Source organism: Mustelus asterias, chromosome 13 (assembly GCF_964213995.1).
Source record: "Mustelus asterias chromosome 13, sMusAst1.hap1.1, whole genome shotgun sequence".
NCBI classification, from domain to species: domain Eukaryota; kingdom Metazoa; phylum Chordata; class Chondrichthyes; order Carcharhiniformes; family Triakidae; genus Mustelus; species Mustelus asterias.
Window position 1 is genome coordinate 30,934,764 of NC_135813.1, and position 12,289 is coordinate 30,947,052.

Genomic DNA, 12,289 nt, shown 5'->3' on the forward strand with positions numbered 1-12,289 from the left:
TTCTCCCCGTGTATGCGTGGGTTTCCTCCGAGTGCTCCGGTTTCCTCCCACAGCCTGAAAGACATGCTGGTTAGGTGCATTGGGCCATGCTAAATTCTCCCTCGGGGCGGCACGGTAGCACAGTGGTTAGCACTGCTGCTTCACAGCTCCAGGGTCCCGGGTTCGATTCCCGGCTCGGGTCACTGTCTGTGTGGAGTTTGCACATTCTCCTCGTGTCTGCGTGGGTTTCCTCCGGGTGCTCCGGTTTCCTCCCACAGTCCAAAGATGTGCGGGTTAGGTTGATTGGCCAGGTTAAAAAATTGCCCCTTAGAGTCCTGGGATGTGTAGGTTAGAGGGATTAGCGGGTAAAATATGTGGGGGTAGGGCCTGGGTGGGATTGTAGTCGGTGCAGACTCGATGGGCCGAATGGCCTCCTTCTGCACTGTAGGGTTTCTATGATTTCTATGTATCCGAACAGGCGCCGGAGTGTGGCGACTAGGGGATTTTCACAGTAACTTCATTGCAGTGTTAATGTAAGCCTACTTGTGACACTAATAAATAAGCTTTAAAACTGACCTGGAAAATATTGAGATAGTAAAATGGTCAAGTAAGGGCACCGATTGGACCATTGGTACTTTAACAATCTAAAACACAATGAAAATTACCACTGATTGAATAATCAACAGTGAAAACCAACTAAGTGAAGAAACTAACAAATGATACTAAATTGCCCACCATTCTGCTCCCTCTGCAACACTAACATTGCTTCTGACATTCGTTCCCAGTGTTCCCTGTTCAACCCACCCGTTGAGTCCAACTTTGGCCCATTGCAGATCAGCCTTGCTCTCTTCACACTCGCATGGAAACATTCTATCCATAATTATCATTTCTTTACTTGCAGTTGGCGTGGAATGAAGATTGAACCTGTACAGGTTACTCCATCTTTACCTGATGCAAAAAAAGAGGAGCCAGTGCCTAATGAAAATACAAACCCCAAAGAACCAGGTAGCATGCCCATATAAGGTGTATTTGTAATGGCAGTCAATGCTTTTCATTCTAATAATAACAACTTAAAGAGCAGCAAGAAGCAACTGAGGATTTGAGGACAGGTGGGTCATTCTGAAGGATAGTGCTATGTTCTAAGCTTTGGTTAGTCATCATTGATCATGTCTACTCAGATATATTTTCTGCTGAGTAGATTTCAAATTGAATAGTTCCTGAACCTCCTGAATAAATTTTCGAGAAAGTTGAATTGACAAAAAAATAAAGTGTCCCACCACTGAGATATTCACCACCGAATGACTATTAGTTCATTTGAGTTATTAATCTTGGGAGACTGGCTGTTAAGGAGGTTTGAAAACTGTATTCTGCGGTGAGGCATGCGTTTTTGTTTCTTATTGGATAACTGCGGCTAAGGAGGACACTTGTTTCCTTGGAACAAATTGACAACTTTATTCTGAGCTGCTGTCTTTCCAATTCCCCTCAGTGGAGATGTTCACCAACCATGTATCCTTATCACCCTCACCCTTACAACTCCAGAGCTGCAGGTAATGTCACAGATCTGCTAGTGATTTGCCTCGGTTAAATTAACTGGTATTTTTAGTATTTCCTTGCTCTTTTGTCATCTCATTTTCTAGAAAATCAGCACTTGATTTTCCTCTCTAGCTGTTGTGTATCAAGTGGACTGTGCTCATACCACCTCCGGTAGATAGTCCTTTCCTGCTGTGTCATCCATGTCCAGACAACACAGCGCTAGGTAGGTAATTATCTGATTGCTAATTTGACCATTATTAATTTGACAGCACCAGATTTCACCAGTTGCATTACTGAAAGTTAGCTACCTGAGCCCCTTGCAGCTGTAGTCCCACAACGTCACTGGCTACTTGGAAAAGCTAATTCCCTTGATGTTCATCTGCAAAGTCATTGCATTCATTGCTGTTCTCCAAAAGCAGCATGTACTTTCAGCCTCAATAGATAGCAGTCTTCCATGCACTCATCAACATCCACTCTATGGCCAAAGCTTATTTTTGTTTCTTAAGTTCTGGTTGGTTTTCTATGGCATTGCATGTAGGGAGTAATGACCAGAGGAACTTTGCAGGTCGAGCAAAGTTAGAAGGCAGGAAATTAATTCAAGCAAGCGAGGAGAGGAAGAGATGATGGGGAGAATGGGATGGGAATTAGGGACTGAATATAATTTTGGGGGAGGAGGAAATCACAGAGGACACGGAGAAAGTGAACAAAGCGTGGGGTAGAGGGAGATGGGGTGCTAAAGGTTTGTGATTATCCCTCTCTCCACTCGCACTGTCTGTACCTGTAAAGACTTGATTACCTATAAAGACTCACATTCCAACCATTATCTTGCAATTGTGTCTTTGTCTATATGTGCAGTGTTTGTGAAACCTACCTCTCCACTCACCTGATGAAGGAGCAACGCTCTGAAAGCTCGTGATACCAAATAAACCTGTTAGACTTTAACCTGTGTTGTGAGACTTCTTATTGTAAAAGGTTGAGGACAGGGGTGAGCATAGGAAAGGTTAACTGGGCACGGGATGATTGGGGAGTGATGGGAAGCAGCAGCAAAGTGGGAAAGAGTTGGAAGGTAAGAGTGGGGGGAATGGTCTGGAGAAAGGAGCAAATCAGCTGTCCTTGGGAGAGAAGGAGGGAAGCACAAGGATAGGGTAAAAGGCAGGGAGAGAAGGAAGGTTAGAAGTAAAATGGGAAAGAAAAGGAAGTGAGATGGAGGTGAATGAGTGTGTGTTGCCTCAGTGACGGGGTGAGGAAGTTACCAGATGACTTCATAGCATTGAGGTGAAATATCTTTAAAGCAAAATTGGCCAACTTGCTGGTTCTGAAATGAGCCAATGAGTTCACAATGTATTTTGTCAGTTGTGTTGCTGACTGCAAGTGCTTTTTAGCTCAATGTTTAACTTAAAAACTCTTTACGGATTCCGCATTTTACAGACTTTAAGGAGCTCTGTTTTAAAATCTCAAACACATTTTTAATTACTCTTTCGTGTTTCCAAAGATGGGTTCCTTGTTACCTAACTGTCACCTAGTGTTATGTTTACCGCACCACCTAATCGTACAGTAGCTTTAAAATGTTGCATCGTGCACCACTTTAATTGTACAATGCATGAAGCCATGCGAGGCACCACCAAGGTTGTGAAGAGCTGGGGTAGATCAGGCAGCAGATGACCAGGAAAGGGACAAAGGGCATTGCAGACAGCAATTGGTGTGGTATGTTTATTCGAATTCTGTCCATTGCCTACCCGAAATCAGAAAAAGTGCTATTCCAATTTGCAAGCTTCCAAAAAAGCACACCACCTTTAAAGCGTCTCTTTTCAATGTTCAGTCACTTCTTAAAAGATACTAGGATTTTTGCATGTAGTAACTTTCCTGGATGCCTATTTTGCGTGTTGGTCACTCTGTGTAAGGCATCAGTTCTAAATTTACATTTCACTAGTTTATGTTGGTGGCACAGTGGTTAGCACTGCTGCCTCACAGTGCTAGGGACCGGGTTCAATTCCCGGCTCCAGTCACTGTCTGTATGGAGTTTGCATGTTCTCCCCATGTCTGCGTGGGTTTCCTCCGGATGTTCCGGTTTTCTCCCGCAGTCCAAAGATGTGTGCATTAGGTGGATTGGCCATGCAAAATTGACCCTAGTTTCGAGGGGATCAGCAGGGTAAATATGTGGGGTTACGGGAATGGGGTGGGATTATTATCGGTGCAGGCTCAATGGGCCGAATGGCCACCTGTACTGTAGGTTTTCTATGTCCACTTAACCAACGAATGTGCTCCAATATCCTTTTCCCTTCTCTTATATTCATTAGGTGCCTCTTTTGCAGCTTGGAAAGTATCGTCATTCTTTCATCTTTGCCACCAGGGATCAGCATATATCGCTCCACTTTTCAATATTTTAAAGCTGTATCTTTTCCCCCATATCTCAGTGATTCGAGCTGAATGGAGTGTGGTCTGATCAGAGCACTGTACAGTTTGGTAACCACTTCTGATGTGTATTCTGCTGTTTTCTCTATTCAAGGAGAGGACTTCCATTTATATAGCATCTTTCACGACCAGGTGCTTTACAGCCAATGAACTACTTTTGAAGTGTGGTTACTGTTTTAAGGTAGGGAAACACGGCAGCTTATTTGAGTTCAGTACGATCCCACAAACAACTTTAAGACCAAATCATGCTTTTAGTGGTTTTGGTTGCGGGATAAATTTTGACCAGGACTTTACAGCTCTTTTCCATGAAAGCTTTGCATCACCTGAGAGGACAGTTATTTAACTTTACATATCTCTACTAAGAAAAGATGCCTTCGACAGTTCAGCACTCCCTTGGTACTGCACTCAATAAAATGCTTGGATTTCTGAAATGGGACTTTAACCTATCTGACTTGTACAGGAATGCAATCCACTAAGCCAAGGCTGACTACTTGTTCAACATTCTGTTGGCTTTATTTGCTGCTTGTTTGGACATGTTGAGAGTTTAAATCTACTTAAACAGCCAGGAATCTTTTGACTTTATTCTTTGTTATTCCAGTACAATTCAAGAAGTACTCACAGTATCTAATGTTTCCTTCTATGTGGCCTTTGTGATAAATTTATGCCCACTAAATATTCTGCCTTGTGCAATTTGCTATTTCACTGACACTTTTACATCGGACTGCACTTCAAACGTATATAATTGCCTGTCAAGTGTTTTGAGATGCCCTGAGGTTGTAAAGGGTGCTATTTAAATGCACTCTAATTACCACTTACAAACTCTGTCCAGCTGCAGTAACTATATATCACCAGGGGAGGAACAGGACTGAATGTTGTCTAAAATGTCTGCTTACCTTCAAACTTGGAAAATTGCCAGCACAAGTTGAAGCCATTCTTAACAAGGACCAGTCGAGGTGGGGAGCAAAAGGGACAAAATTGGCAGGGGATCAGGTGGGAGAGTGAACTGGGCCATTTTGGAAACAATGCTTTTTCAAGGATGATGCTAAGTAGATCATCAGAAATCATCATAACTGCAGCAGCCCTTGAAGTTAGTTCTGTTCTCTTACAGGAGCGCTGAATGACCGACAGATCGCGGTGATAGAAGCATTCCAGCATGCGTGGAAGGGATACAAACAGTATGCCTGGGGTCACGATGAACTGAAGCCCATCTCTAAGACTTACAGCGAATGGTTTGGCTTGGGACTGACCCTGGTCGATGCCTTGGACACGATGTGGATTCTGGGACAGCAAGAAGGTGACTTAATTGAACTGTGCAACAAAAAAGTCACGGTTTTCCCATTGATCTTTCCTCATCTGTTGCAGTAAGCTTTATAAAAATTAAGGAAATCAAGATCTTTCACATTTGTAAGCAGGGCTTCTTCATTGTTGCATTGTACTTGTGCTTTCTATGTTTAGAAAATGGAGTTCTCAAGGTTTGTACTGTTTTCACATTTCAAAAAATTCTCCTTAGACTGAGGGTTAAGTACAGTGATGAGGCACTGTAAAGGAATTTATTTTATCACCTGCCTGTTATATACCTGCAGACCTTGGACCATTTGATGATGCATCTGCTAAATGTTCATAGGGACATGGGAATTAGGAGCAGAAGCTCTTCAAGCTTGCTCTGCCATTCAATCAGATCATGGCTGATCTCTGGTTTCAAATCCACCTCCCCATCTGTTCCCCATATCCTCTTATCCCTTTTTTAAATTCCTTTTCCTCAGCACTGACATGCCTCATTTCAGAATGAAAATAGCCTTTTCATTGATTGCATTTGTGCTTTAGGTCAAAGAGAAAACATCTGACAATTTAAAAAAAAACATGTTAAATTGAAAGCGATATCAAGTTATTAAATTTGTCATTTCTAAATTCTCTTTAAATTGTTCCTCAGAGAGTAAGAGTGTATGTAACAAACTTATTATTTTGTAATTTTAGAATTTGAGGAAGCCAAGAAGTGGGTTGTTGACGAGCTGAATCTTGGTAAAAAAGTGGATGTGAATTTGTTCGAGACCACAATTCGTATTCTTGGTGGATTGCTTAGTGTGTACAATCTGACTGGAGACCAGCTCTTCCTCCAAAAAGCAGTAAGAATTTGTCTTTCACTGTCATTGCACTCATTTGAAGTTATTTAATGGCTGATGTTAAAGAAACTGCAGATACAAAATAGCAATAGTCTGGACAAATCCTGTTCTGATCTCCTTATTTTTCTGACTATTTGTAGTGGTTACCGTGTTAAAGCTGCAGGATTATTACACTGCTTCCCCGCCTCCGTCTCCCTCTGCCTCCCCGCCTCCGTCTCCCTCTGCCTCCCCGCCTCCGTCTCCCTCTGCCTCCCCGCCTCCGTCTCCCTCTGCCTCCCCGCCTCCGTCTCCCTCTGCCTCCCCGCCTCCGTCTCCCTCTGCCTCCCCGCCTCCGTCTCCCTCTGCCTCCCCGCCTCCGTCTCCCTCTGCCTCCCCGCCTCCGTCTCCCTCTGCCTCCCCGCCTCCGTCTCCCTCTGCCTCCCCGCCTCCGTCTCCCTCTGCCTCCCCGCCTCCGTCTCCCTCTGCCTCCCCGCCTCCGTCTCTGCAGTTCAGTACAATGTGGTGAAAATGGCCTCAGTGACCCGCCTGTCGAAGAGCCTGACGTTTACCTTAGGATTGACTTCCAATGTTGGCCAACAGGTGGGCACGTAATTTACACAGGCCTGTGCCGCATTGCTTAGCAAACCGGGTGTTTGCCCTGCCTTTAAGCAAAGGTTGTGTGTGTGGTATATTAGCACAGCGTGCAGCATCTTCATTCTTAACATTACTCTTATTTAGAAAAGAACTGTGTGCAGGGTGACAGGAAGAAAGCAAGAGAATGTTGCCATTTGAGCCACTTGGAGATCCAGCACTGACATAATGGGCCAAATGACCCCCCGCCCTTCTGCGACAATTCTGTGATTATTTACAGAATAACAGCCATGTGTTTTGAAAATCGTGAAAATGTCTTTGATTCTTGACAGTAAGACAATAAAGTGGGACCTGTGAGTTTTTCTGATTCCTTGGCAACTTGTGTTGTACTGAACCATTTGGACTGAAGGGCCCAGCGTTGACTTTCATTTTTTACTGTGTTAGTTAATCTTCTTGAAAGTCACTGTTGAAGTGTTGCGTTTTGGTGAGTTGGATGAGGTTGGGTAGAATTCGCCAGGGTTCGTTGCCGACCAACATCTGCTGAAAAGTACACTTTTGTGTTGATGTCAGGATGAGAACTCTTGGGGTCTTGAAATACTGGCCGGAATTTTACTGCCTCGTCCGCCCCAAAGGCTCGCAGAGTGGCATTCTCTGTTGGCCTCAGGCAGGATCTTACGAGCCTCGGGCGGGCAAGGTGGTAATATTCTGGCAACTGGGTCTATTTCTATCGGAGCCAAAAAATTGAGAATGTCTTTATATTATGAAGGAATTGTTGGGGAAGGGTTATTTTCCCTGGTTAGGAGTCAGTATTGAGGGAATAATCAACATAAATTAGTAACTGGGAGGATCAGGGAGAATTTGGAAAAATATCTTTGCACGGAATGTTCTACCATTGGGAAAGTTGGCCAAATATTTGAAGCAAAGAGCTTGTGAAGTGGAATTAGTTTAGGGAGCTGCCACAAAGAGCCCACAAAGGGAATATGGGCCAAGTAGCCTCCATCTAGGCTTTAAGCTTTTATGGTTCCATCAGATGTAGTGTTGAGCTTTGCAGGAGCAGCCTCCACAGTGAGATTATTCTTTGACTCTGTCTCTAGGTTCACACATGAGTATTAGCCATTTGGACAAGGTTGTTAAGAGACTGTGGAATTAATATTCCAGCAAAAATGTATGCCTTTCTGAGGAGAGGAAAAAGAGAGAAAACATCCTGAACATTACACTGTAACATTATCTTTTAAGAATCATAGAATCGTAGAATCCCTATAGTGCAATGGAAGGCCATTCAGCCCATCGAGTCTGCACCGACCACAATCCCACCCAGGCTACCCCACATATTCACACTGCTAATTCCTTGACAGTAGGGTCAATTTAACATGGCCAATTAACCTAACCCGCACTTCTTTGGACTGTGGGAGGAAACCGGAGCACCCGGAGGACACGAGAAGAATGTGCAAACTCCACACAGACAGTGACCCAAGGCCAAAATTGAACCCAGGTGCCTGGCATTGTGAGTGCTAACCACCATGCCACCCTAAGTTGAAATGGTCACTGATTTCCCTATCTTGTATTTCTTCTGTAGCTGAGAAGCAACTTGATTTGGAAGCAATGGTTTTCTTTGAGCTGAATTACAATTATCACACTCAGCCAATATCCTTTAGTTTCAACAATACTTGTTTTAGCAAATTTCACCAGGAATCGTTGTAGTTCCAACGGTCCACTTGAGTTAATTCATCAGAGGCCCATCTTTGTTGCTATTGCAACCAACCATCTCACATAAACCCTAACCCTATCGGAGGCTCAGTTCAATTTTCGTCAATTTAGTTTTGTAATTCATAATTAGGGTATTTGTCATGAAGCACTATCCTACAGTTTCTGTGGCAATTATGTGTCGTAGGATCATTATTCACCTCGGTGAATTCATCCAAGTTACCTCAAAAGTAGGTGAAAATCCCATCTCTGTTTTTTTATTGCCACAGTACACTATTTGCGGTTGAGTCTGCTCCCATCACCAGTCCTTGAGATCCAGATGTAAAGCTTTTCTGCTGAAATTGCTCCAACGTTGCCTCTGCTGCCATCTAGCTGCCAGTGAAGTTGGAGCAAGTTCACTTTTGAATATTTTCAGTCAGATGTGATTTCCTGTTTTCCGTTGTATCTGCCTTCTGATTTTCTTTGCTATTTGCCGTCATTCACACAAATGCTTCGCTGCTCACGACCTTGTTAGATTGAGATAGAAGCATATTTGTTTCAACATTAAAGAAACAAATCGTAATTAAAAGAATTACAGTATAGTGGCGTAGCTGCAACCAAATTTGACTCAAACTTCTCGAAAAAGTTCAGTGTGATGATAAAGGAAAGGAGTGTTAACACCCAGAAATTTATCAACAGCATTTTTATGTTTGTTCCTCCTTTGTGCAGCTTACTGCCATATTTTATGTACATTGATTGGGTTTTGGTTAGATTTGGTTTTGTTACTCGCTGGCCGGAATTTTACCGGCCTCAGAACCGGGGCGAACGAGGCTCGGAGAACGGCATTCTCCATTGGCATCGGGCAGGATCATACGAACCTCGGGCAGAAGTGCCAGTAAAATATTCCTGCTATGTCTGCCTAGTGTGTTTTTTAGAAGGTGGTTATTTGGCCAATATGCTTGCGTTGACACTTTGAAAAAGCTATCTAATTAATTCTCCCCATGATCTTTCTCATTAGCCCTGCAAGTTTATACTCTTTAATTCCCTTTTGACATTGTGCGTTTAAAAAAAAAGGAAGGGAGAAGGTATTTACACCAGAGGATAAATTCCTCTATTCTTATGACCTTAATTGCTCTGTCTATTTTACTTTGTCCTTTGTCCCTATCCAGAATCTGACCAAGTCAATCACCCGGTTACATTGAGCTCATTGATATTTTACTTCATATAAAATCCAATCCAAGATTTGTTTGATCCTCTGTAAACTCTGCACTCCTCTATTTTTGTGGTTTTGCTTGCTAGTAATATAAAGAAGTTGTTTTTGAATCAAATGTTTTTATTTCCTGCTACTCTAGAGTGAGTTGGGGGGTCGTCTTATGCCAGCTTTCAACACTCCGTCCAAAATACCATATTCCGATGTAAATATTGGTCGTGGAACTGCACATCCTCCACGTTGGACCTCTGACAGCACCGTCGCAGAAGTGACCAGCATTCAGCTGGAGTTTCGAGAACTCAGCCGCTTGACTAAAGAAGAGAAGTATCAGGTATGGTAGATTGTGAATCTCTGCTGGTTTAGCATGACTTAAATTTAATCCTTAGAAGTTTAAACACTATTTGTGAATGATCAACTGAGGAGATCTACAATTTAGCATAAGGCTGGCCTACTTCATAATTTTTGGTCTCTAATTTTCTGTCAATGCTGAGACTTCTAGTGGGTTTATATGTTGTGAACAGTGCTCCATACACCTTAATGGCAACCTTGTTCCGATTAGTTAATCGGATAAAAGAGTAGAAAAGCTACTATAGAATCATAGAATCTCCACAGTGCAGAAGGAGGCCATTCAGCCCATTGAGCAAGCACCAATACTAATCCCATGTATTTACCCTGCTCGTTCCCCTGACACTAAGGGGGAAATTAGCATGAATCAACCTAACCCACACATCTTTGGGCTGTGGAGGAAACCGGATCACCCAGAGAAGACACGGGGAGAATGTGCAAACTCCACACAGACGGTTGCCCAAGGCCGGAATTGAACCTGGGTCCCTGGCACTGTGAGGCAGCAGTGCTAACTATCCTGCAGGTTTTTAAAACTTCCTTGTTTCGTGCCTATGTTTTTTGTTCTGGGCTATAATTGTTGCATTTTAAAAAAAATACTACTTGTTTATTTCAATGTGAACAAAGTTTAGTGCCCTCTATACTTCAATAACATTCCAGACTATTCGAACACGTGTCACTGTAACTTCCACATGCACTCACGGAAAGGTAGGGTTAGGCATATTTTGATGGGTTATTTTCAGTGAACGGTAAATTGTTCTCTAGCTCTGGTTCACTGCTTTAAATCAAAATCTGTGGAGCAAAAAAAGAACTGATGTCTCAGCTGTACCAGTCCATTATTTATTGATTTATTTAGCAGTGCATAGTTACAGAGTCAAACAATAGCCCTGTCAGTGGCAAGATTGAGTTCTTTAATCCTGCTGTACAGACACTCCTTGACCATGTGAGGCAATGCACCACAGCTGCAACCTGGAAGGCCTTGGAGACCCCAGTGATGCTGGGTAGCTGCAGAGGCCATTGTCAGTCCGGAAATGGTTATAAAGGGCCAATTCTTGCCTTGGGAAGTCAAAGCCAGTTGGATGTTGGGGGGATCTAGGATGAGATAGTGGTGGCTGGAGGACACTGCTGGCAAAAAGAACCAAAGGAGCAGCTGGTCTCTGCTGTACCAGTCCATTACCATTCCATTTCACCCTTCACACATGTCTGAAGTGAATCACAATTGGTTCAAACTTCATGTTAATTAAAGCCAACAAATAAGAACAAAGAAAATTACAGCACAGGAACAGGCCCTTCGGCCCTCCAAGCCTGCACCGACCATAAATCATAGTCCATATCTAAAAGCAAAATACTGCGGATGCTGGAAATCTGAAATAAAAACAGAAACTCAGTAGGTCTGGCAGCATCTCATAGAAGCCCTACAGTACAGAAAGAGGCCATTCGGCCCATCGAGTCTGCACCGACCACAATCCCACCCAAGCCCTACCCCCATATCCCTACATATTTTACCCACTAATCCCTCTAACCCACGCATCTCAGGACACTAAGGGGCAATTTAAGCATGGCCAATCAACCTAACCCGCACATCTTTGGACTGTGGGAGGAAACCGGAGCACCCGGAGGAAACCCACGCAGACACGAGGAGAATGTGCAAACTCCACACAGACAGTGACCCGAGCTGGGAATCAAACCCGGGACCCTGGAGCTGTGAAGCAGCAGTGCTAACCACTGTGCTACCGTGCCGCCCATCTGTGGAGAGAGAAACACTGTTATCTGTAGAACGGACTCGAAACGTTAACTGTGTTTCTCTCTCCGCGGATACAATCAATATCTATGCTTAAAGTGATTAGGTAGGAGAAAGAGACCAAGTGCTTGCAAGATGGACTGAATATGTACAAGTCTAGTTAGAGAGCACCAAACAAGAAGAAAAGCATGGATGGTCCAAAGATCATGAAAACTGAAGTAAGAAGAGCAATAAATAAGATGAACAACAATAAAAACTAAAGGCCCAGATGAAACAGTCACCAAACAAATAAAAAGTTTAGAAGACTTGGAATAGACAAAGATGATTCATCTCATCTTTATGAAGTTGACAGCACAGGAGAATTCCCAGCAAACTTCACTGAGTCAATATTTGTTGTGCTCCCTAAAAAGCCCAGAGCAGCGTCAGTCCGGTGAGTCAGATTACTTTTCTGAGAGTACTGGTGAATAGAGCCAGGAACACCACAAAGCCAGAAATTTAAACTCTTCACTGTGGTTTGTGGAAGATAAAGGAATGAGAAATGCCATCTTTATGATGCGCATGTGATCAGAAAGAGCCACAGTGACGGAAAGAGAGATATTCATCTGTTTTAATAATTATAGTAAGGTGATGAGATAAGATAAGGTGATGAGAAATCCTTATTGGGAAAAAACTGCAGCTGTAAATTTGAGTGATTAAGTC

General features: G+C 43.2%; 1 protein-coding gene across 4 annotated transcripts in view; it reads left to right on the forward strand.

Moving 5' to 3' along the window:
- man1b1b (mannosidase, alpha, class 1B, member 1b) overlaps positions 1–12,289 on the forward strand; it is a 58,930-nt gene that overhangs the window by 30,991 nt on the left and 15,650 nt on the right. For all 4 annotated transcript variants that reach the window (XM_078226639.1, XM_078226640.1, XM_078226642.1 and 1 more), the window contains exons 6-9: positions 881–984; positions 5,033–5,218; positions 5,899–6,047; positions 9,650–9,838. In XM_078226639.1, coding sequence (XP_078082765.1) covers positions 881–984; positions 5,033–5,218; positions 5,899–6,047; positions 9,650–9,838 — 628 coding nt within the window. The remainder of the gene's footprint in view (positions 1–880; positions 985–5,032; positions 5,219–5,898; positions 6,048–9,649; positions 9,839–12,289) is intronic.